This window comes from Rissa tridactyla, chromosome 7, assembly GCF_028500815.1.
Source record: "Rissa tridactyla isolate bRisTri1 chromosome 7, bRisTri1.patW.cur.20221130, whole genome shotgun sequence".
Classification (NCBI taxonomy): domain Eukaryota; kingdom Metazoa; phylum Chordata; class Aves; order Charadriiformes; family Laridae; genus Rissa; species Rissa tridactyla.
Genome location: NC_071472.1, coordinates 48,763,087 through 48,788,735, shown reverse-complemented (window position 1 = coordinate 48,788,735; position 25,649 = coordinate 48,763,087). Strand labels below are relative to the sequence as shown.

The 25,649-nt window shown below is 47.5% G+C and overlaps 1 protein-coding gene across 3 annotated transcripts; it reads right to left on the bottom strand.

The window, feature by feature from the left end:
- Nucleotides 1-741: 741 nt before the first annotated feature.
- AKAP1 (A-kinase anchoring protein 1) lies at nt 742-25,614 on the bottom strand. 3 transcript variants are annotated; one of them, XM_054209541.1, is made up of 12 exons: nt 25,475-25,614; nt 24,174-24,301; nt 11,952-13,635; nt 9,817-9,950; nt 8,299-8,425; nt 7,594-7,724; nt 6,435-6,612; nt 5,608-5,758; nt 4,904-4,971; nt 3,380-3,453; nt 2,536-2,601; nt 742-2,393 (listed from the first exon to the last, which is right to left on the bottom strand). In XM_054209541.1, the coding sequence occupies exons 3-12, from the start codon at nt 13,609-13,611 to the stop codon at nt 2,334-2,336; spliced, it is 2,649 nt and encodes an 882-aa protein (XP_054065516.1). In that variant the 5' UTR covers nt 13,612-13,635; nt 24,174-24,301; nt 25,475-25,614; the 3' UTR covers nt 742-2,333. The 3 variants fall into 3 exon arrangements, with proteins under 3 accessions (XP_054065516.1, XP_054065515.1, XP_054065517.1); XM_054209540.1 differs by having other exon boundaries at nt 24,220-24,301; XM_054209542.1 differs by lacking the exon at nt 24,174-24,301 and having other exon boundaries at nt 25,475-25,606.
- Between the last annotated feature and the right edge of the window lie 35 nt (nt 25,615-25,649).

Here is a 25,649-nt window from a genome sequence, read left to right as displayed (position 1 = left end):
AAGGTTGCAGCTGGAGAAAGCAGCAACAATTCTCTTCTCCTCGCACAACCACCGAGAGTGTGTATCTCTCCACCCCAGCGTGAATCTAGCCCCAGGGGAAAAGGCCTCCCCGAGCAAAGGAAAAGCCCTGGAGACAAATTCAGAAGAAACGCAGGTGAACTCTGGGCACTGCACACACCTCCATGAGGCTGAGACCAGAGCGCAGGGCTCTTCATTTTCTCTGACTGCCCTAGTGCCGTCACCAGCCCCTGCCTTCGCTTCTCTCCCATGCGGGGAGCGTGAATACATCCTACTGCAAGAAGAGACTTTCCCAGTTGCAAGGTGCTCCAATAAACCGTTCACTGGGACACCAATTCACATCACACTGCCTGGCTTGAACAAGAAACCTGTCAACATTTTAAAGAAGGGATTTTACAGCCTGCACAATAGAAAGAGACTCCCAAGTTTCACTTTTCAACACTCAAGTGTGACAAAAGGGACATCCCAAGTCCAGAGTAAATTAATTCCACAAATATCCAACAGCTTGAACAGCCTTGAGTACCAGCGCTCAGACAAAGGCTTTCTAATAATTCATCATAAAAAGAAACTCAGTTTTCAGCGGGAAGTAAAAGGAATCCCAGGAGACTTGAAGCTTGACCTTTCTGTCATCAGGATCTTCCCTTCACCTGCTCACCCCACTGAGGGCCCTTCCCAACCCCGCATCGCAAGAGGTCAGGAAATGAAGGCTCTTAGTCATCACGGTTTAAGACGGCTTAAAATTCGAGCTTTAATTGAAATGGAAAGAAACATTCCAAGAGGATATATGTTTTATAGATTTAACCGAGTTACCAAATTTAGTTTTCATTGGATGTTATTGCAAACATAAACATTAAATCATAAGCGCCGAATAGGAGAGAACTCAAAAAAAAGGATATAACCGTATCAGAAGGGATTGGACCAAATGCTTTTGTAGGCAACTATCCAAATGTGTGATGCACTGACATGTTAGCTCAGAGGATGTAAGGACATCCTTGAATCCACCTGGAAAAAAAAAAATCTTCTGAGGGCTGACTACATCAACATTTTCCTGGCAAGCATCTTCTCTGCCAGCAATAAATCCCAGCTCAATACATATCTAAAATGATATACATTAGAGGGCATCTGTTTAAGAGTATTAAGTCATCTTAAATTACTTGAGCAAAATTTTAAATATGTGATAGAAATCTAAAAAGGAGCGAAAAAAAATTGAGAGAGAACACCACTGCAATATTAATGCCAAGTTGTTACTTTTTTTTTTTTTAAACAGATCTGTACAGCGACATAGCAAAGAATGCAGTGATCACAATTCAAACCAGACAGCAATCTAAGGGAATGCTAATCCTGTATACAGCAGAGCTGAAACACTCCCAACATTCAGATGCTCCAAATACGTCAGCTACCCTAATGCACTCCAAACCAGTTCTACCTATATAGGACATTTTGGTGTGAAAAAGTTTCTGTAAAGTTCCCTTTGTTTCCAGTGATTTTCTTGTACAAAATATTACAATGTTTTTTTTTTATATATATTTACAGACTTGCACAGCTAGAAAAATATAAACTACAATTGGGCTTGGCAATCAGTTCTTTTCTTTAAATACATGACATTTCAGAGCAAAAATTGTAGTGGTAACATATCCTGCACTTCAAGCATCTGCACGGAGCAGCTTTCTTTCTTCCTTAAGCATATCAAGCCTAAAAACCATGACTGCAGTGAGACATGTGCCACAGTAAGTGCAACGAATGCAATTCATCTACCTCCTGGCATAAGGAAGACACAAGATGAGCGTTGTTTGTGCAGGTTAGTGGCACAACAAAGAAAAAAATCCATAACTGAACATTAAATTCCTTAATAACATTCATTAATTTCATAGGCAGAGCCTGTTAAAAAAGGACAACCAATATAACTTTTAGGAAAAGCAGACGCTAAGTTCATAGGACGTTGTACATCTTGAACAAAAATGCAACCACAGTTAATGTTTCAGGGGCATTTGCTAGCTTCAAGCAAGCCCCAAGGTTTTAAGTTTGTATTTTTTTTTTCCATTCAACTTTTGAGCAGAGGCCAGGGAGGATTTTTTTTTTGCTTTAAAGCTACAGTATCTGTCATTATGGCTTTTAACACCCCGCCTTTCACAGAAATGAGGTATGTGTTTCTAGTGAAATGGTAACAGTTGAGCAAAAGGGGTTTCAGTGGACCACAAAACTCCGCACACTGGTGTAAACAGGTCTTCTCATGAGAGGTTGCCAAACCGAATTGTAACAGTGCAAAACTTTTGTTTTTCTCTGCAGAAAGAGTTGTCGAGGCATCTAGGACATTGCTAGTAGTCAAGCCACTGAGCAAATCCCCTTTCCACCAGAGTTCTGTTTATTGACAGGACCTAGAGGAGGTGGGGGAAAAAAAAAAAAGTAGACAGGTGAAAAAAACACTAGTGAGACACATCAGCAAGTTCCTGATCAACAATAAAAAAGTCTACATAAACTCTAACAGCGTTGAAAAAATAGGCATGTCAACATACACACCTCATCTCCCATCAAGTTCCACAGCTGTATCAGTGGCAGACCTGTGGCACTATCGTAATTTGTGACCTGGAAAGACAGAAAAACATCGATGTGCAGCAGTTCTGGCCTGAGCCACGGAGGATGCAAGGCGAGCGTCATTCACTGCGTATCAGACACTCCGTACTTCTGCGCAGGCCAGAGGAATGTACCTGCTACCAGCAGGCGGCTGGGACACCCTGCTGGCAGGTTTGCTCTCCTCACTCAAATCCGTGCCCTTGTTAGAATCAGCGATGCATCTGGGCACTGCGTCAAGCAAAGGGAGCTGCGAGATCCAGCAACACAAACGCTATCAGCATCCCATTTGGCCCAATTAACTTACGTGGATAGCTACAGCCACTACGAGAAGCACTTCAAAAGAGGCGAGTGCCTCTTTGACGAGGTCAGCGCTGCACGCAGAAGCCCCTGGATGCTACCAGAAGTCCTCCTTCTCCCTCTGGCCAGCCAGGGGCCAGATCCCCATGTCAGCGCTACAAGGACTGGCAAAGCAGCGCAGACCCAGTTGAATACTTGGTCCGCTGGACAACAGGCCCCTGTGTGCTCTGTAAACCCATCCAGGTGCCCTTCCTTCGGGCCCACAGCAGTGACAAGAGGGAATGGTCAACCCAACCACGCAGTCCCGGAGCAGTGCTGATGCTACGCAAGGAAGTTCTGGGCACGAAGATTTCCCAAGAAGAACCCTGCCCAGCAGCCGGGCTACAGGCTCTGGCTTTGTATTTGGTTTTAGCACACACAGATGCCGGGGGCAGAGAAGGAAACAGCAGCGCTCAGACCAGCAACAATGCTTTTCCAGACAGCTCTCGTGTACCTGCGCCACTAGGACTGCGCCTCTGGTCATCTCACTAACAGCGGCGTCAGCTTCGGATGAAAAGTGATCCTCATCTTTGGAAAGAAAAGAGCAGGAGAAAACAAATGAGATATTCACAGGCTTTAAAAGGCCGGAAGGGACTATTAAGCTAATCTCGTCTGACCTCTACATAAGTTAGGCCAGAGAATCCTCACCTGCTGTTGCTGTAGGCATTTGCTGAAACCAGTCTATTAAGCTGGAGATCACACAAGTATTATGCCTGCTGTGCTGCTGAAGGGAAAGGATGAAGTGCTTTCTAAAGCCACTAGCTAAGTTAATGTGAACGTAAGTGGCTGATGAATTAGGAGGCTTTAAAGACAGAAAAGTCTACTTCTGCAGTACCTTTGAGCTGCCATTAGTATTTTGATCCTTAACAAACTAAGCTCAGGGGCCTCAGGACGTGCAGTGCACAGCGCAGTACTGTAAATGGGAACTCAAAAGCATTTACAGTGCCGGCTGCCGGCACCTCAGCGGCGCCAAACGCACGCTTTGGGAGGCAGCTCAGCTCTCACAGCCTGCACAGCTCCCGTGGGTACCGCTGCTAACTCCACACCGTAATGCAGCAGGAAACCCTCGTGTCCCAGGCAATACAGTCTACACCGTAGACCGGACATAAGTGTGTTCATTTTGGAGGAAAGCTGCTTATTTCCTACAAAATTGCTGCAAAATAAGTTTCTCCTTTGTGCTCCCCACCCTGAGACCATCTCCAGCAGCAAGTGAACTCCTAACAACCCCACAAATACTGCAGGAGGTCGATTACCTCAGGGAATGCGCAAAACACTGACTTCTGCTAGGTGCAGCTTAAACCTTGCCATCCGTCTACAGCCTTGGCAGGGCCCGTGCCTCCTGGAGCCTGCCAGCCACAAACCCCCATGGCCAGACCTGACCCCTCGCTCCTACCGCCACCCCCTCCGCACCCAGAAGGCCGGCTTCTTAGACTCCAATACAGCAGGGAGCTCTAACCCCAGGAGAAAAGAAAAAAAAAAAAAAGAAAAAAGCAAACCAGAAAGCACTCTAGGCAGTGACTGACATTCTTCCAGTGCTTGGAGGGTAGTCTTTTGAACACAGGACTCCACATATCAGTCATTTCAGTAAGAAAGTGTCAGATATATGTCTAGCAGATTAAAAACTAAGTTTGCATTTACAGCTACTCTCTGACAGCAGAAGGCAGAGTAGTTACAGCCACTTCACCTATACCCTGCCAGTCCTGCCAACTTGCTGTTTGGGAGAGTAATTCATTCTCTGCTCCATGCAGGAAAACGCCTGGACATTTATCATCTTTCCCCTGGAGCCTGACAGGTTACGCCATACTAGCACATTTAGAAAAATAAAATACAGTTTTTCCAATCCTTGCTCTAGTCACATCAGAGGCTGCGCTTGCAAAAGGAAGGAGAAGGTTTAGACAGAATCACTGCTTGTACACAGCTGGCATCCATTTAAACCTGCAGGAGGAGTGCCAACGGTACGTCTCGAGAGCTCCATTACCTGGAAGTGGCACCACGTTGTCTAGTAAAACTTCTGCTCCTTGGAAAGGTAGTGATAAAAAATCAGACCTTAAAGAAAAGAGAATAAATTGGAATAAGAACATGGCTTTAAGTTACTCCTGTACTCTTCAAGGTGACATTGATTAATCAATTACTCTTAACAGGAATTCAGTTTAAAATTGATGACAGTCAAAAAAAAAAAAAGACTGTTCTCCCAGCAATCAGACAACAAATTGCCTGATTACCCAGCCAAGTTGGACTGGGCTCCAAGCAAAAACCATGTCCATAATGGAGGCTGTACTGCTTTTCTCCCACCTCTGGGGCACAATCAAGTATTTAATGGGCTTGTGTAGGAAAACCCTCATCCAATACGGCTCTTTCAGTCAATGGGGCTGGGGCATAGAGAATCTGAACCCTGTTCCTAGCCGAATTAACTACACTTTGTGGCTTCCTGAAGGCATCCTTTTGCTCAGCTTCCACGCTGAAGTGGTAGAAGTTACAATTTCATCTCCCCTCCCCTTCAAAAAAAGCCTTGCAAGAGCTTGCTGTGCTCCCAAGAAATCCAAACCCACTGCTGAGACAAATCTTTCTACCATTTCCCACTTCAGCTGTGGAAAAACCTATAAGCAATTCAAACGATATGGATGCCTATGATGAAGATTCAAGCCAGGTATGGCCTCAGGCCAAGGAAGAGGAGCTAAAGACCTGATTTGTCTGAGCGTGTCAATCTTCACTTTGTCATATCCTCCATAGTCCACATATCTGAGCTCCACTTCACCGGTCTCTTCAAAGTAGCTAATAACTTGAGCCCGTAACCATGCCCCATCCAGGCCTGGAGCCGCGCAGATAATACCAACTGCAAAACATAAGAGTACAGAGACGAAAGGCTCGGTTTAAGTGGATTTCCAGAAGTCAGCACTGCAGGCATGAGTAGTGCTGCACAGCTATCTGCTGAGAATCAACAGCATTTCTTACGCCACTTCCATCTTCTTTCAACATGGCCCACACCCCCATCAGACCAGGCCGGCAGCTGGGACACAGGAGAGGTGGGTTTTACTCTCAAGTCTGTCTGCCATTACCCTGCTGTTCTAGCTGGGTATCCCCTTCCCTTCCAGCCTTTGGTCACTAGCAGCAAGGTCTGTCTCTAAAAAGGAGAGTAAACGCTAATACCCCCTTTCCATGTGATGCCCCCTCCACTTTACACCATGTGCAGACACTGACACTATGAAGATTTGTGGGCAGTTGCACACTTTGTCAGCAAAAACACACCAGATGCCAAGTTGATCAGAAATAACCTGTGACAGACTTCATCTCATTCTGAATTCCAACATGCAACTAAGTGGCTGGGGAGGTAACTCCAGGGATGAGTGGGGTAAGGAAGAGTAGAGCAACATCTATACTCCGGCAGCAGCTTAAAAAAAGACAAAGTGACAAGTGAACTATCAAATTCTCATCCACTGGGAAACTTCCCAAGCCTAACTCAGGGGCATCAGGCTTTTGCATGACAATTTGTGAGCAACCAAGTTACTTGCCTTCCACTGGCGTTGGCAGGGTTGGAATTTCAGGTTGAGAATAGCAGGCATACATCTGCTGGTCGAGGCTACGCAGGACATGGAAAGTGGGGTGTGTATGCTGCTGTAGAAACATGTGCCCTGCATCGACCTGGTTCGCCACGACCACCTCTACAGTGACGCCATCTGGGAGAAACAGCTGTCACGTGGAGGAAAGAAATTCTCATTAGTGCTCACTGGAACACAAGCTTCATTCACAGCAACTCCATGCTCCACCAGCAACTCCTGAGGCTTACAGCCACGGGTGGAAAACCCTTGGCACTCTGGTATTTCGCTTCCAAAGGCTGCTTTAGATCAGGAGCAGAAAGCTACGTACTGTTACTCCACATTGTTCCAAAGGAAATCAGACTTGGGATGGGGCCCATCTTGTACACAAAAAGACTATCGGCACAAAGCAGCTGTAAGACTGACTTACCCAAGAGATCAGTGAGCAGAGTCAGAAATTACATGGGTCAAGTCATGCTGCACTATCACCTCAGTGCAACTTGCAAGGATTCCCTGCCCACAGTGGTTTTTAAACATCAAGGTAGTCTTTGCAAGTATTGTCCAAGATTTACCCCAGAGGCATAATTTTCAAAGTAATTTGCCCTGGCTGCTAGAGAGCTGTTGTGTTGGGCAGCTTCCGAGCATTACTGCGCTCAGAATACATCTAAACCGCCTTCCATTTCCCAGCATAAATTCACTTCTTCAGAACAAAGCCTGTCTTCACATCCATGGAGACAGTTATGTGCACAATTGCTTTATAGACCCTAGATGCCCAGTGTAAGCAAAGAAATGTGGGTCGGGCTCTTCTCCCAAGTAACAAGAGATTAGACAAGAGGAAACAGCCTCAAGTTGCACCAAGAAAAGTTTAGATTGGATATTACAAAAAATTTCTTCACCAAAAGGGTTATCAAGCACTGGAACAGGCTGCTCAGGGTATCCCTGGAGGTATTTAAAAGACAGGTAGACGTGGCGCTTAGGGACATGGTTTAGCAGGGGACTTGGCAGTGTTAGGTTAAATGGTCGGACTCGATGATCCCAAAGGTCTTTTCCAACCTAAATGGTTCCACACTACCATGGGGGTGGCCAGCAACAGCCTCCCACCCCGCACCAGCATGGCCAGCAAGCTGGGACTTACCCAGGCAGTCATAAGGAGGGAATGAAGTGTCAATGGTGTTGGTGGAGGTAAAGCGTAGATGTTGGTGAGACACAGCTCTTTGAACTTCTTGCCAATCAGGCTCAGTACTTTTTCTACTTGTTGTGAGGAGCCTGAAAGACAAAAATACCGCAGAAAGTCTGTAGCACAGATATGCTGAGGACACCCCCACCGCTGCCGCATGAAGCCATATAGCTACCAGAAGCCTTCTGCACTACATCAACAATTTAAGTTTTAATAAATTGGCCATGTAACCTGATATCAGACCAATGCGAGTAACTCGGACCACCAGGTCCCAGTTTCAACAGCTTTAGCCTCCAGTATGAACCCAGTTCACTGGCAGATATTTTTTGGCCACAATTAATCTAACATCCTTCACAGTCAAGACTGCATTTGCTGATACCCATCCCATAGCTCCTCCTTCAAGCCCAAAGTGATCCTGCAGAAGGTGTTGGTTAATCTACAGCAGCCGAAGGTGTTAAAATGCATCCTCACCTCTAGAATAGAGGATTCACATACCAAGGCACAGGTGACTTGGCATATACCCCTACTGTAACAGCACTGAGCAGAAAAGTTTTGTAAAGCACTGGACTCGCAAAACCACTAAATCTGTTTAAATTCCCTGCCCATCTAATTAAGGCCCCCAAGCTACGTGTTAGACCATGAATAAAGAGACATTCCACTTACCTTCGATGTGACAGACTTGGGAGTCACGGAAATAAGGTAGTGTTGAGACATAAATTTTGGCACCAGATGCTTGCCTCAAGAAGCTCATAAATCTTCCTTGCTTGCCGATCAAACGGCCAACTAATTCCTTTATGAAAGAGATAAGAAAGCAACAGTCAGGAATAGAAATGTGGATCAAACAACAGTGTTCCCTGTGGCTTATTTCACCCATATTCCCAGTTCCCGTAGTGTAGGGTCAGGCAGGACAAACATAAGGCAATCCTGGACCAGTGCAAGTTCTCCACTCTTCCTCCATCTCTTTTAGAATGACACAAAGACACAATGGGACAAAACCAGGCCTGCTAAAGGCTACTGTCTTCCTACAGTCAAGTAAAGTCACATCCTCTCCCGATCTCCCACTACTTTTTTTTTTTGTAAAAGCATATTACATGCATTTTTCATTCAAATACGAAATACTAAGTTTTAGCAATTTTTAAACAAGCTAATTAGGTTAGAAAGGGAGTAGACAAAAATCACAGGAGAGTAAAGCAGGCTACCACTGCCGTTAGGCTACAGAGCCCCTGGAGAGCTGTGCAGGGTGACGGAGAGATGTCTGTGCAAGCCCTGGCACCTCCACTGGCACCTGCCACCACTCACTGTCAGAGACCAGACAGCAGAACAGACGTACGGGCCCGAGTCAGTACGGATAATCCTGTACAACATAAAGTTAACTGCTTTAAGAAAAGTGACAGCCTGTCTTCGCTAACCACTGAAATGTATTTTTCTGCTGTAGAACTGCTTCTGTAGCCTGTGTTTTACTGATCCATTAAAATGCACGTTACAACGTCTTCATTGGGCTCGCAGCACCCAAGCAGCCAGGGCAGCACGCTCGTCCTGCTGGGGCTGCTGTCTCACATCACTGGCAGGTCTACTACAGTATGCAGGTCTACTGAGAGGCAGAACTGCAAGAGCAATGCTATGCGGGGCAGCCACAGGTGATTTTGTATGTACAAAGCAAGGCACAAGGTATGAACATGGTCCTAAAAACCACGATCTCTCTCTCAACCCAAAAGAAAGCTCACTATAAAAAGACAGAGACACAGCAGCTCCACAGAATAGCTCAGATGAGCGCTCAGCTTGTGAGGAAGGGTTTGGACCGGCAGTTGAAATGTAACCCTCCTACAGAGTGGAAAGAAAAAAAAAATAATAATTCATCACCTGCTCTTAATAACTGTGTACCCTCAAAGCCTTCTGAATGCTTTCAAAGCATCAGACTAACAGATTGGGGCAGAAGATAACAAGGAATAGTGAGGTCAACAACAAACGTTACCCTGGACGTAGCCCTGACATGCCTCCTGTTTACAGTTGTGTACTGGCTCTTCACTCCTGTGGAGTCCCAATGGGAGCTAAATGCTTAAATCCTCCTCGATTTGTTGTTGATCTCCCTGGGATGGCACTGAGCCAGTACCTGACTGGAAGCACCAGAAGATAGCTATGCAGGGCAGAGCAGGATGCGCGAGCAGCCCAGCGGCTGGTTACCTTTGGGACCTCTATTTCCCAGATAATGAAGTCAGACTTGCTGGATTCTCCTCCTAGCTTAGAGTTCTGGCGAGTCACTGTCTTCCTCAGGGCACAGCCACTGTCCACAAAATCCATGTTATTTACATCCGAACCTACAAGACATGCACACGTGTCAGCAGTCGGACAACCCACACAATCCAGCTACCAGACACAAGGCCATGAAAACACATTATTTCAGAGAGGTTACATTGAGCTCTTCCTTCGCATTCAGTTGGGATGTTCCTGTATCAGGTTCTCCAGCATTTCAGAAAGGGTGAAGTTCCGTCAAACACAGCCTACTGAAAGCTTCCTTTTATTCCCAGAGAAAAACCTGCACACCTCTGGGAATGCAACAGAAGGAGGGCCGAGTTCAGGAGGAGTCCTTCAGACATGGTGACACCTTACACAGCAGGTGACACATGGTGACACCTTACACATCAAAGTCACCAGCTGAACGAGGGCTATGCCAACATCACCACTGAGCTGCTGCTGCAGCAAGGTATTTTGCATTTTCCCCATGGCTTAAACAGGGTTTTTCACAGGGAGTTCAGCATACAGGGACGGACACGCAACCTATTCGTCTACTCTTTGCACTGACATTATGTCCCTGCCCCAACAGGGGTTGCAGGTCCAGTGCCAGGGGTGCCCCCTACTAGTTGTGGTAGGGGATCACCTCTTGCCCAACTTGTCATATGCTTGAAGAAACAAGGTGCCAGAGACACGCTATGTTTTGTTGCCAAGCTATCGGCCAATACCGGGAATATGCCTACTTGGGAAGGGGACAAACTCAAGCAGCTTCCTCCTGGTCAGATCCCAGATAGTCAGTGTAACACAAGGTTGATCCCTCTTCCAGATTAACAAGCAGAAGCATGAAGCACCTCACTTGCTTACAAGTATTCAGGCCACCGAGTGCAAGACCAAAGAGAAAAATAAACCCAACAGCTGCTTCACATTTGCCACATCTCACTAGTAACACAGCAGAGATGCCTAGAAAGTCAAAGGCAAACAGTGCAGCTCTTTGCCACAGGCTCCCTAGAGAAGATGAGGATTTCAGTCTCACAGCCTGGGTGTGAAGGTCAGCTGTAGGACCTCTCATCTAACATAGCCCCCTTATCAACTTTACCTGCTATATCCCCTCTCCCTACCCTTCAGCTGTCTCCGTGCAGAGCTTTCAGCCCCTGTCACCACACTCTTGTACCTTCTTGTCACATCAGCATTCACAACAAGGCAAAACCATTTTCTTTCTATGGTTACTACCACTAATGAAAATATTTTGTGGGTTTAATCCTTAATTGCTGGCAAACTCAATCCCCGTGTCTTGCAATGAGCAGCATTCCAACTATTTTGTAGCAATTACAAAAGACATCCTATCATTAAGGGCTGTTGGCACCACAGGGTCCTATAAAGGACTTCAACATCCATCCCCAAGGTCACAGAGGTTAACATTTGCTCAGACAGCTTTGTGTTCTGCCAGGCACATATCATCCAGATCTAGAAGGCAAAAGCAACACAGAGACAGATGGGGGACTCCATGAACATTGCTCCCTGTTGGGATTTCGTGGCATGCACCTACCCTTCCAAGCAAAACGGCTTCAGGATAATTGGTCTGCAACCAACTGATTTTATCACAATTCATCAGAGCACTTCCCCGGTTCATCTGGCAGCACCTCAGAAACTTGCCTTACAGCTTCCTTTCAGCAGCAGCCCATAGACACAGGTAAGAACCAGTGCTTACCAGAGGCTGCCTGAACTGAAGCAGAACCCATTTGTATTAGCAGGTCTCAAACCAGAAAGGTGCTCAACAGCCTGGCCTACCTCCAGACACGGTCCATTTCACCGCGGTACTTGAGCACATGCTTAGCTTCAGACAGTAAGCGTCATGCTGGAAGGAGACCAGCCTGTTCACCCCTTTGCAGTATACCCTGAAGATCACCCAGCTAACACTGGATCCTGCAGAGATGGGAATTCTGAGAGCAAATGCCTACCACCTGCACGTGAGGGCTAAATATTCATCTACTGGGGAAGGTAAACATGAAGAGGATTTATCCAAACATGTTCTGCAGCACATAAAATGCTTGTTCAGGTTTTTGTAGAAGGATTTTCAAATCCCTTACCTCCTGAGTGTTCTCCATCCATCCCTGCTGCCCTGCTACACTCGTCATGCAAATCTCCATCCTCTTTCAGTATCCCATTACTGTATGGCACTATGCTGTCTTCAGGTAGCTTCAGAGTAGGAGGTTTTTCACTTGGTACTGAGCTCTGCTCAGCAGATGTGTCGTGGGTTGCAGATATGCTCAGTGAGTCCGAATGCTGGCCTGATGTGACAGACAGCATTGTGTTCTGCAATGGGTCCTCCACACTCGTCCCACCTTCAAATGCGTATGTGCTGCACCCAGAGTCCTCCGTAACCAAAGATGACCTTTCCAGTAACTCTCCATGGTTTTCCACAGGAGTCCTATCAGCTACTTGGGACTGACTGCACACATGGTTCTTCATCCGACAGTCTTTTGTGTCTCCCTGAACAGGGCTGGATAAACAGTTGTGTGTTAAACAGCCAGAACCTGTCACACACTGATCCCCTTCCTCTGTCTGCAGGGATGTCAGTACTGCAGCATCACTCTCCACAGCAATGTTCTTGTCCACTCCTGTAGCTTCCTCTGCAAGCACCTGATCAGAGGAAACAACACTTGCCGTCTCTAGAGGTCTCTCAACTTGGCTGGCAGCGGTCTGGCAGATCCAACTGGACACATCACTTGCAGAACTGGACAGCACTTCCTCCGTTGCTGCCAAAATGACCTTGGAAATGATCTGTATTGCTACTTGCTCAATTTTCTCAACTTCTTCCTTGTCCAAACTCACTCCTCCAGTCTCTTCTCTTTCCAATTCATCTCCTTTTGGCTGCGTGTCCTTCTCCTGACACACAAGTACAGTACTGGCAATTGACTCGGACATCTCTTCTTCCCTGGGCCGCTTCACACAGGCGGACTCCAAACTATTCGGTAACATGTTCACTGCAGAATCCATGTGACTTGATACAACTTCAACTTCATTATTGAGAGAGACTTGTGGGGTATTGGCTTCCTTCTCCAATCCCAAGCAAGGGGCTGTCACAGGGCCAGCATCCGATAGCACGATTTCTGGCATCTGGCTTTCCTTAGGGGGCTTAAATGAAGAATCATCTGACTGCTCTGCATTGCTGATCTCCTCCGTGACTCCCAAAGACTCATGTGTCAATGATGCTGATGGCCACTGATCTTGGTTTGCGCTGGCGCTTGAGCCCTGTGTAAGGCTCACTGCAGCACTGCTGTGGCACTCGGTGCTCCTTGAGAGTAGGGGGAGAGGAACAGAAGCAGGGACACCGCTTTCATCTTGAGATCCTATCGTTTCTAGTTTTTCACTGTCGTCCTCAAGGGTGCTGGGCTGAATTGTCGTTACTGACAGGTCTGGAAGGTCCTGTGAGAGATCTGGCCTCCCGTGAGTCTGACACAGAAGAGAGGGCGTCGTCGACCCTGCTGACAGCAGGGAGGTCGAGGTTTCATTCTCTGGGCATTCCTCTTCCGAGGAGAAAGGCAATCTTCGAGGAACACATGCTTCTGTTTTGGGTGCTGAATCATTCTCTGGCACTTCTTCCTGCTGCTCTTCTTCAATGGCTGTTGCTTGTTTGTCGTGATAGCTTGCATGCTTTTTTCTGTGGGAATAGATCCACCAGCAGCCAACAAGTGCCAGCACTCCAGGTATGGCATATAGGGTGAAACTGCGGAAGCATAAAGCCATTTTGCAAAGCTTCAGCAATTGTACCTAGACAGCGAAACAGAAGCCATGTTAAAATAGGTCACAGGGAAGGTACCAAGAAGGCTAAAGTTTCATAAATGCCTGGAGGTCTTTCTATTAGCACAAACAGAATAGAAATTCTGTTCTTTGTCTTGAATAGACAGGGTCCTAGAAAGGATTTTAACATCCATCCCAGGCTTGACTTCCAGCAGCTCTTTAAATTCACATATCTGCTTTACTAGCAAAACCACAGAACAAGATCCTTACCTAAGACTAGGGATATCTAGACATTTCTTGCTGTTATACTCACCAATTTCACCTTACCTCACCTTACACTTAAATCAATTTCACCTCCTTTCTCCTGCCTCGCCTTTGCGGGTCAGTGCTACACACAAGGACAGCATCCAGCACCCCAAGCTTCTCCAGCATCAGGCTGGGTTCACAACACAGCTGTGCCACAAGCCTTCCAAGACACAGACTTGACACACTGCATTTCTCCATGTGAAAGGCAGCATCACATTCCCGAGAGTTTCAGAGGCCGACAACACACACTTCTCTCAAACGTAAAAACCCACGGAAGGCGAAGCGCTTTGCAAAGGTTCTCACCCACAGCCCTGCAGGGGCTGGTGCGCGGGCACAGCACAGGTTTGGCGTGTAGGAATTCCTAAACACAGAGCAACTACAGCCCGATGAAGCAAGTGTCTCCCAATAACCAGAAGTCCTTCTAAAAGGTTTTGCAATAGCAAAGATGGGAAATGTGCTATAACACCCTTATAACAGTGGTATTTGTCTAGCTAAAGCAGCCTCCATAGAGACACTACTACTTGGGAGCCCAGCTCCAAAGTTTGTTCTACATTTAAATTTACTACCTTGACAGCTGCTACTCCTCTGACTTTCTAGAGATGAAAGCTGCCTCTCTTACTCTACACAGTGTGTGGACCCTTCCGTGCCTGGACATTGCTGGGACTCATGTCCCTGTGGACCCTTCCGTGCCTGGACATTGCTGGGACTCATGTCCCGGTCACGCTCCTCCCTTTACAAACCTCACCTGGGCTATCCAAGGCAGGGCTGGTATGTCTTTCCTTTTGCTTCAGGAAAGCCTGCAGGCTTTTAGAACTTGGTAAATGGAAAGGGTGAAGGCTGGACATTCTTAAGACAAAAGGCTCACTTTTATGCTCTACAGCACAATGGCACGCAGTGGAACACAAAGCTAAAGAGTTACCCACATCCCCAAAACAGCCTGGCTGCAAAGCACTTACGGTTTATGTTTTCACTGAGCAGGAATTAAAGCAAAGCACCACATGTCTGACAATGCTTACACAGGGCAGACTTTTCTCCAAACAGGCCTCAAGACTTTTGCCAATGAGTAACAAAAATAAACATTGTTTTCAGGAGATAACAAAGTCCTAGGAATGGGAACCACCCACTGGAAGAGCGTATCATCCAGTTCCTCTTTAGGAGCATAATATTTCTTAGACAAGAGAAGACAATCAAGTCAGTCTCTCAACTATGCTTAGTCTGTCTCAACCGGAAAAAATCTTCTCTTATCAGAACAAGTGTTCTGACCACAGCTCCCAAACACAACCCTCCTTCAGGGCCTCGATTTCCAGGATGAGTTGATTACATTCTAGCTGAGGGACAAAAACATGCCTCCCTCGGGCTCCAACTGAGCACCCAAGCCTCAGATAATTTAATATTCACTCTAGATTTCTCACCTCCTCCAGCCACAGCCTCCCATCCCGCAGGAGCAAACACACAACTTCACCCAAGCCAGCTCAGACGCCAGCCCTGCTTCTGTGCTGTTCCCCGCAGAGTCCTAACCACTGAGGCAAGTAAATAAATGAATGGCAAAAACAGGGACTAGGAAGTTTCTTGCTCAATCCCAAACCAAAGGTTTGCTGCAGACATGATTTAAAAAAATCCAGTAACATCTCCAGTATATCACAAATGAGGTATTTATGTTGTTCTACCCAGAAAACTTGAGTCTGTGTTCATTGGACATTCATATCTGATACCTTCTAAATCAAAGTTACTTCCAGCTGGCTCTATACGTCAGGTAGCACAGCTCACTGCTGAGGATGAACTTTTGGTTAATGGCAACATCGGAGGTTTGGAATTAAAAAAACAACAGACCTATGCAATAATTTGCATGTTTGGTTTTTAGAACTTGGTAAATGGAAAGGGTGAATTCTGTACATTCCTAAGACAAAAGGTTCACATTTATGCTCTACAGCACAATGGCACATTGTGAGCCACTGCGAATGCTCATCTGCCGTCCGCTTAAGTTGTTATAATTAATGCAGAACCACCCTACAAGCTGTCTCACAGGCCTACCACAAACTCAAATTAAAGTAGCTCACACAGTCCATTCCCAGCAAGCTTTCCTGATTAAACAGACAGCCCTATTATTATCCGATTCCCTATTAAGTTGCACCGACTGTACAAACAATAGTCCCACACAATTCTGCCGCGCAGAAGACAGGAGCGGGACGCTCCACGGAGGGACAGGCCTGTCCCGAAGCCGGGCAGACAAAACAGTTCTAAGAATCATTTTAAACATTAGTATCACTTAAGATAAAGATCTTCACTGTTCTGTGATATTTAGATCGGTGAGGACTGGTGGATTAGCTGACTGCTCCTTGTGAAACTGATTTAATTTCATGTTTTTAATTTGACTAGTTTTAGCAAGACCTGCATTATACTATCAGTGACTGTGTTAAATGGGAATTCCACATCCTTCCATCAGCTCGAAAGGGATAAAAGGCAGTGGCTCTGCACAAGATGCCAGCAGACATCCTAAAGCACCGGGCTGGCTTGGAGACAGCCAACACCAACAAACATCTTATGTAAAGGTGATGGGAAGACTTTGGTGGCCTGATTTTGACATGCTGGTCACAATGTCACTTTTTATGTGATGCCTAGAAGATGGCTCATTTTTAACCCCCTTAACTGAACAGTTGTAAGATGCAGCACACACTTCTCTTTCATTTCCTCCACAGGAGAGCTCCTAAAGCCCGCGTTCATTTTCCAAGACGTTTAAGAGCGGCAAAGCCCTCTCTCCATTGCCAATTTGACAGCCAGTTCGGGACTGCAGGGGCAATGGGATCATTTGAACACATGGGGGGAAGAAAGCCTGGGATTTTCCTGCCAGCAGCAGAACAGAAAATGGCAACTTGTCAAATCACATGGCTTTAAACCCTGCCAAACTGCAGGGAGCGCGGCCCGGCAGTCCTTGCACTCTCCAGGCAGGAGGAGCCAGCTGGGGACACGCAGCAGCTCCACGGGCTTTGGACTGGAGACGATCAGCTTGCAAAAGCCAGGACGGGTGTGACACGCTGGATGCCCCGGTGCCTTTCGCCAGCACGCAGGGCCCCGTGCAGTCCCGCACCAAAAATAGAGCCGAGCCAGCGCAGAGCCCTCACACTGTACGCGCTCGCCCCGCGCCGCCGGCCACTTCCACTTCCTCAAGGCACGTCAGGAATCCCGTCTAAATGTCACACCTTACATCAAGGCACGGCCGGAGAGCTGCTGCTAGGACATGAGACTTTTCCAACTTGCTAAATAATCCCCACTGTAGGTCAGGATGGGATTAAGACACCAAGGAGAGAGGAGCAGGAGTCAGTCAGCTCTCCAAATATGTATTCTGACTTGATTTATGGAAAACTCCTGGTAAAGATCAGGGAGATGAGGACAAGAATGAATGCACACACTTGCCTATCTTAAAAAAAAAAAAAAAAAACACAACAAAACCAAAACCACCCCAAAGACAGTCAGCTTACTCTACTTGTTCACATTAGGGCCCGAGAGCAGTTTTAAGCCACCTTGTTTCTGTAGCCAGGACAAACAACCCTTCAGTACACACATCCTTATAAGGTTAGAAATGTTTGCAGCACGAGGTTCACAGAGAAGCCAGATAATTCATTCTCAAGGTCCGAGAGGAGAGTTCAGCGAGCACTTGCTCTAATTTTCAGGGCTTTCAATGCACAAAAAGGTCTATTCTGGAGGCAAGCTGCTTCAACTCCCTACGAGAAGAGAGAAAAGGACAACTCCCAAGTGACTGAGCCCCCAGGCTCTGCAGGGACAGACCCGACAGTGCCACCGGTCCTCTGCTTCCCTCCTGCCCCAGCACGTGAGAGGTCATGCTTCCAGATCCCATGTAGTGGAAATTGAGGCTGGAATTAAAGACCATCCTGAAGGATCACAGAGCAAACAAGCAGGCAGCTAAAACGAAAATGTAGGTTCAACAGCAAGGCCAGGATGCCTCCCTGCAAACCCTATAGTTAGCAATACAGCACCCGGGAAATAAATACTATCTGGGTGAAAGAGAACTGGACAGGGCTGGCACAGTTAAAACTAAATGGGACCACGTGGATCCTTAAAATTTTCCATGCTAAAAATAACCAGTAGCACATGCTCTGCCTTATAGGAGGCATAAGAACAGGAGTTGACAAAAACCTAAAGAACTGGAGGCCCCACCATCAAAAGCAGCGTGCCCAGCAGGGCGAGGCAGGTGACTCTCTGCTCCGCTCTGGGGAGAACCCCCTGCAGGGCTGCCTCCAGCTCTGGGGCACCAACAGCAGAAGGACACGGAGCTGTTGGAGCATGGCCAGAGGAGGCCCCGGAGATGCTGGGAGGGCTGGAGCCCCTCTGCTGTGAGGACAGGCTGAGAGAGCTGGGGGGGTTCAGCCTGGAGAAGGCTCCAGGGAGACCTCAGTGCCCCTTCCAATATCTGAAGGGGCTCCAGGAAAGCTGGGGAGGGACTTTATTGGGGAGCAGAGCAATAGGATGAGGGGGAACAGGTTTAAACTGGAAGAGAGGAGATTTAGCTGAGATATTAGGAAGAAATTCTTTGCTGTGAGGGTGGTGAGCCCCTGGCCCAGGTTGCCCAGAGCAGCTGTGGCTGCCCCATCCCTGGAGGGGTTCAAGGCCAGGTTGGACGGGGCTTGGAGCAACCTGGGCTGGTGCAACCCCCAGGGCAGGGGGTGGCACTGGATGGTCTTTAAGGTCCCTTCCAACCCAAACCATTCTATGATTAAACTAAGGGGAATTGTTGCACAGGAACAGACATAGAAAGACTGACTTGACCTGCCCTTGCATACAGCACATTTTCATTGAGAGCTGAATCAGCATGTGGCACTGCAAGATCTAAATCACAGCTTCTTTGTTTTTCATACAAAGATAAAGGAGACAGGCAGCCCACAATGGAGGGACCACCTCCCTGCTTCTTCCAGGTGATGCTGGAAAGCCCCTTTGGAATGTAGTTCAAACTGGAGAGCAAAGAGGTTTCCTGGCCACACAGGTCAGCATCACAGAGGCTGACCTTACAGGACAGACCTGCGAGATCAGTGGCCTGCCGTGCCACCGGGCTGCAAGCCCTTGCATCACACACTCCTGATCACCAGGCTGTCAATCAGCCACAAGGCTTGGCAGCCTTTCCCACACTCTCCTCCCAGGCCAGCCCGGTGTACCACCATCAAAACCAACATCGCTCACAGGTGAGAGCTCAGGGAACAGGACTCAATAGCCACAAACATCTAAAGACAGGCAGGAGCCAAGCAAGCAAGATGTCAAACTGGATGGCACTTCTTTTAAAAATAAGTGAACAAGTACATTTCTGTATACTGAAATAATTAAAGGTAAGCGTTCTGCAGCAATTTCTGCTTCAAACACCAGTACTGAAAGACAAGACCAGCAAGAGTCTTGCTCTAGGTAGCCCTGCTCTGGCAGGGGGGTTGGACTAGATGATCTCCAGAGGTCCCTTCCAACCCTACGACTCTGTGAAGAGATACCCCTTAAGCAATACCACCTTTCCACAGCCCAGTTAACACGGGCCACAGAGCTCAAGAAACAGGCTCCTCCGTGAATGAAAACTACTAATGAAGCCACTCCACAATCCTTAAAATAGTTAAGAATCAAAGTCCTGTTTGCAGAGGGGTATATTATAACAGAAGTAAAAGGCCGAAAAAGCTGGTTGTTGTAGAGCTAAACTAGAGCTCTGGAGCAAGAAACACCACCACCATCAGGCTGCCTTTTATCTCTAAGATAAAAACTGCTTTCAGTGTAATCAGCTGCACTGATGTTCCTACAACAGCTCACTCCCCTCCTCTGCAGCTGAAGCTGCCACCCTGATGGCCCAAGGCTTTATTAGTTCTTCATTTAAAGTTGCTGCTTCTGTGAATTTTCTCCCTCTCGGGAGCCAAGGAGCAGCCCAGCAGAACTCCACAGCTCCGGCAGTGTCACTTACAGGCAAAGCAGGACTCAGCTTCTATTTACACACTCGAAGGCAGAGGTTTACAATAAAAGTATCACTCTAATCAAACTGTAGGTCTGTTTGGGTTTGTTTATTAGGTTTTTTTATGGTTTGGGTTTTTTTTTTTTTTGAGGTGTTTTGGAAATCACCAAGCAGCTCATACATACGCAAACACGGACTGAGCAGCCCTCGCCACCTGTGCAGCCTAATGGATTAATGCAAGGCCCTGAGCTGATCCCTTCTGCAAGTCACAGGTTACACTTTGTAATTAACATTAACCCTATCAGATGATCAAGCTCCTTGCTGCACTTTATATCTTATTACCTTCCTGCTCCAATTGTTTCATTATTTATAGTTTCCTCAACCAAGCTAGTGTCTCCCTGTGAATCCTCTATTACAGAGGAAGGCAAGATCAATTTTTCACTGCTCTGCCAGAAAGGTCTCTCAGATACAGAAACAAGCTTCAGAAAACACTTCTGCACCACTTTACCACTACCCCCTTTATCTTTCTTGGCTGTTCCTCACAATTTGGTGGAGGGTGGGGTTTTTTTTGGCCAGTTTTGGAGTCCACTCCAGAAACCGAGCCAGACCAAATGTTCTGCCTCTTCAGGCTAGCCAAAAGAGCTCAGCACATAAGCCAGAGGCCTCAAGACCTTTCTATTATCATCCGGCTTTGAACTGCAGAGAAAGTGCTCTGATGCAGGCTAACCCACACTGCGCGCAGGTATCCCTGACCAGGCAATGAACACCACTTCTTACAGCCAAGAGGGTAAGACGTCAGTCACCGGGATCCTTTCTGAACAGCTGCCTCCTCAACACACCTATCAGGCCAGTTCCAACTCTTTTAAAAGCACTTTTTGTAGAAGACTAAAGAGAATCAGTCCTCCACAATACAGCAAAGCAGTTTTTATTACCTTTATAATCTACTAACAAAAAAATTCCCCAAATCCAGATTTCATAATCTTTCATTCTTTCCGCATTTTCAACCAGGCAGGAGAAGAGAACAAATTATTTTCCAGAATTTCAGAAAAACTATTTCCAATACTTAGCATTTTGCATTTGCTTCGACACCAACAAAGCTAAATACAGCCCTTGCTGTGGGAAACATAGTGCAGTGTCAACTACAGGTGCAGCTTACACATTAAAATTTAAAAGCAACCAGCTAAGTCTAATGCCTGGCATCTATATCAATTTCCACAAAAAAGGCATGCACAACACCCAGCAGCAGAGACTAAACTAACCAAAGGCTTCCAATACACTCTGCACACAAGACAAAAACCAAAAAACACCAGACTTGAATTTTTCAAGGAGAGGGAGAGGTGAGGTTTACATCACAACACACTGATACCACCGTAAGAGAGCGAGAAGGGAGGCAGTGCTGAGACAAAACAGGTGTCTGGAGAACAGCATCGAGACCTGCTCGCTTGGAGGTTTAGACCTTGATAATCGGCTTCTCAAAACAAAAGCTGGACTAGACTTAAACAGAAGAGCAAAAAGCCCTGTTGTTCAGTCAGAAGCGCTGTGCCCAGAGCTTGGCTTGCTGAGAATAAGCCACAGAAGCACACAGAACATTTGTGAGGAAGGCACTCTGTATTTATCTACGCCAGGAAGGAGCAGCAAAGGTTTCACTAAGAGTCATTTAGACTGAACAAGCAGGAAGATAACTTGTAGGCATTAACAATCTTGCTACAAGAAGTTGCACAACATACTTGAGACCTAATCAGAGAGACATGTTTCACTTTGATCCGAATTACAGCAGCACCTGCAAGCCCTCGCCCAAATTACACTAGTTCTCCTACACGGAAAGGCTTCCACAAAGATTGCAGGTTGCCTCCTTTCCTCAGTTTTGGCAGTCTTTTTTTTTTTTTTTTTTAAATAAGCAAAGCCAACACACTGATTAGGCGACCTTTCTACAGTCACATTAAATTGGAGGAAACGCAAGGAATAGAAAATTGGTACTCCAACTCGAAAGATGAGAGCCCATTCCCTTTACCAGGCAGCAAAGCATAACACTATACTCCATTCAACTTGGAATATATTTTAGGAAAGTAATGTGCAAATTTCTTTCCTGCACCCCTGAACACCAAAAACATCTTCCTAACCCTGCATTTCAAGAAGAAATGGAATGCAAGTCCAAGCTCGTAACAAAAGAGGCTTGTCTTTAAGGAAGGGGAAACTGCAGGGTCACAGCACTAACATTCATGGGGATACACACTCCCATCCTTGGTTCCAGGGACCTCAGGTTTCCAATTCACAGATTTATCCCGATTGAAAGCGAATGCCCCGATACAAGAGACACATGCAGATCATGAGCTTTTGCCAGGAACTGCTGCTATTTATACGCAGGGAGTCAAAATCAGCTACAGCACATGGTGAGTTTCTCATCCTCATTGCCAGGTGGCAGCAGAGGTCAAAGGCAATCAGGACCTCTCCAGGTCTGCAAGCAGTGATTTGTTTGCTGAAGAATGATTTTAAGTGATCTTTTATGAAATATTCAACTCCGCTAGCAGTAATGTACAGGGCCCGTAAATTCAGAGTCAGCTTCCAGCCAGGGTACAAAATGCAGGAGCAGCAAAGTTAAACAGAATCCAGTAGCGGACGATAAAAAACCAAACCAACAGTAAAACAGCTGAAGACAGGTAATTTGCAAAAGCAGCGAGTGACATGCAAACATATCACCTTCAGCAATCCCCATGAGAAGCAAACTCAACAGCCTTAATTTCCAGGAAATATTAAGCGCCTGCTGAATAAAACAGCTTCTTCCAAGTATCTGAAAGTGGCTGCCTGAAGTTAATCATCACTTCATGAAGTTCAACCAGCCATTTGCATTAAGAGTTCCACAGAAGCACTGTAGTTAGAAATCAGGATTTTAAAAAGGCTAGTCATTAGATCTGAAACATTAAAAATATCAGAAGTGATTAATGTTTTAATTAATATTTTTTTATTACTCCTAGATGTTGCTAAGGGCACCTGGGATACCAGCCCTGATCTTATTACAGTCTCCCTGGACACTAGAAATACCTTAAATAATTTTTTCACATCAGTTATGTGTACATGAAAGGTGAAAGCCATACATAAGTGGGGTATGGTGCTTTTAAAGCATTATGCTCTTCAGATAACTCTACTACGGCAAAAGTACACTCGCTCTCAAATACCCTTAAAGTCAGCCTGCAATGTTTTCAAAGTGAACACAAGAATCTCAATGTAGCAATGAGCTGCTTCTGGCCCTGAACAGCTTTTGCTGCAATCCTCAGACAAACTCCTGTCACAGTTAACTCCCAAGAGAATCCGCAGGAACCGGGAACGTACGTACTGTGGTGGATCTGAACTGCAGGAACCTTCCTCTCGCACCCTGGGTGGCGAGGGGAATTCCTGTTGTCTAATTTCAGGCATTGTGGAATGTCTAGGTTAAAGCCAAGGCTTTCTAGGCATTTGATGATTTTCAGTGTTAGCATCTCAAAGCATCTCCGGAGATCTTCGAGAAGGAACCTGGTTCCTAGGACAGGTATCTAACCTCGGTGCGACTAAGGAGAGCACACCTAAGCAGCAGCTACCAGCACACACAGCTGGGTTCCTGCAGCCCCTCCAAACCTAACACCATTTGCTGCATGTCTGAGAGCAAACGACCTGCAGCCCCGCTGTAAAAGACTCTGTTACAGTCACAGTGAGTCACCTGCCTAAATCCCCCAGCACCGGTGTCCCATGAGAGCGTTTAATAGTCCTTCAAGAGCTCAAGGAAACACTGAAACAGAAGCTGAGGGACTGTCAGAGGAGTGGTACCAGGATGGCAAGCGATGCAGTAAGAAGGTGGATTCTAGCAACTTCAAGTACAGCTCAAGTTCTACAGGCTGCTCGCTCCTTTTAATTTACTAAACGGTTGTAATTTCCTTCAGTGCACTAGGCAGCACATGCAAGCAAACCAAGTAATCAAGAACTAAACTGTGCCATCAACATACACGCAGTAAAGGTGCACTTTTGCAGAATCACAGGAATGTTGAGATTACCAGACAACAGGTAGAGCAGCTCAGAGCATCCCTACACAGTATTTCACCCTTTACACAGGAAGTTCATTGAAGAGCGAGGAGGTTAAGTGACTTGAACTGGGTCACACTGTGACCCCCGGCAGAGGAGCAGGCTCAGCTCAGTCACTCTGACAGCTCTGGTCCATGTGCTAAAGCCAAGCAAAAGCCATACCTCCCCGAGGAGCCATGCCACACTCCCGCGCGCTCCTCCTTGGCTACACTGCGCACACGCAGGGCTATAGCTCAGTAGATCATTCACAGGCACAAAGCAAACAGGAGAAAAGTAAAGTTACCGTCTCCTGCTACTACTTTCCCCGGCAACAAGCAATTTCCTTTCACCTGAGACAAAGTCCACAGAGGCTCCGATAACGCTCAGCAGGTGCTAGCACAACCGCCGACCCGGCCACCGCAGCTCATGACCCTGCAAACACAGAAAGGCAGAATTACTGCAGCCCCTTACTCCTCCATAACAGACGGACTGAGGTCAAATGCAGCTTTTGTTGCTGTTTCCTACTATTACAGATAACTTTCAAGAAAATGATGCCCTTACTGGTGATGCCTATTCATTTTGTGTTCCCTGCTTCATGGTATAGCTTACTAGCCTGCGATAAAGAACTTGACCAGACGTAGATCAAGTTGCCCAGTTCTGGAACGCGAGTAACTTAGATCGCATATGCTTCAAGGAGGGGGAAGAAGAAGAAAAAAGAAATAATCAAACAACAAGGATTCTTCCAAGAGAGAAAGGCTACCGAAACATTACTCCCTCAGTGGCAATATAATTTAATTCCTTTCCTCCTGATTATATTCCATGCTGGCTTACAAACAAGTGGAAGTCACTGCAACATATGAAAAGTTTGCTAATAACAGTTTTTATCGGCTATTACCATAACATAAGCAAGCCTCGCCATACCAGACCTACAAGAGACAGTACGAGGCATCCTTAATCTTTATACCCGGTCTGCAGCACTTATGTCACCTCTCGCCTTCACTTGGGAGCAGCTACAGCACGGTCTGCAGCGGGAATGAATCACGTTTAATACCACCTCGCACGACTCCTTTGGCCGGCACGGCTGTTTCTCCCCTGAACGTACTTCGCAATTTCCGAGCGGGCGGTAAATAGTAAAAGACACACAAAAAAATGCTCAGAACCGCCGCTGACTCCGCCGAGACCCCGGAGCCCTCCCGCCCGGCCACGGCACCCCCGCCTGCCGCAGCCCACCGGGGCCCCTGGGCGGCCGCAACCGTCCTCCCCGCTCCCAGCGGGCCACCGGCACGGCCCGCAGCCCCCGCCGTGCCCGCGGCAGCCCCGCACGGCACCGGGGCCAGGCCGACAGCACGGTGCAGCCCCGCCGCGGACCGGGGTGACCTCCGGGGCGGGCTGGGGGCCGAGCGCTGACCTTGGCCGCAGCCAGGCTGTGCGGGGCCGCTCCCGCCGCACCCACAGCTCAGGAGCGGCGGCCCACAGGGGGAAGACCTGCGGGTGGGGCACCCCCCACCCGGCCCCACGCCGAGGGAAGCTGGCCGGCTGACAGCCCGCGGCGGCGGGCCCCACCGCTACCCGAAGGGCCGGCCGACGGCCCGCCGCGGTACTTACGGAAGGTGCGGCCGGCGCCGCCCTCCCCGCGCCGGTGCCCGGAGCAGGTCCCGGTGCGGTGCCGGTGCCGCCCGCCGCCCCCCGCCCGCGCCGAGCCCACGTGCAGCCCGGCCGGGCCGGGACATGCAGCGGCCGCCGCCGCCCCGCCCGCCCGCCACGCCCCTCTCGCGAGAGC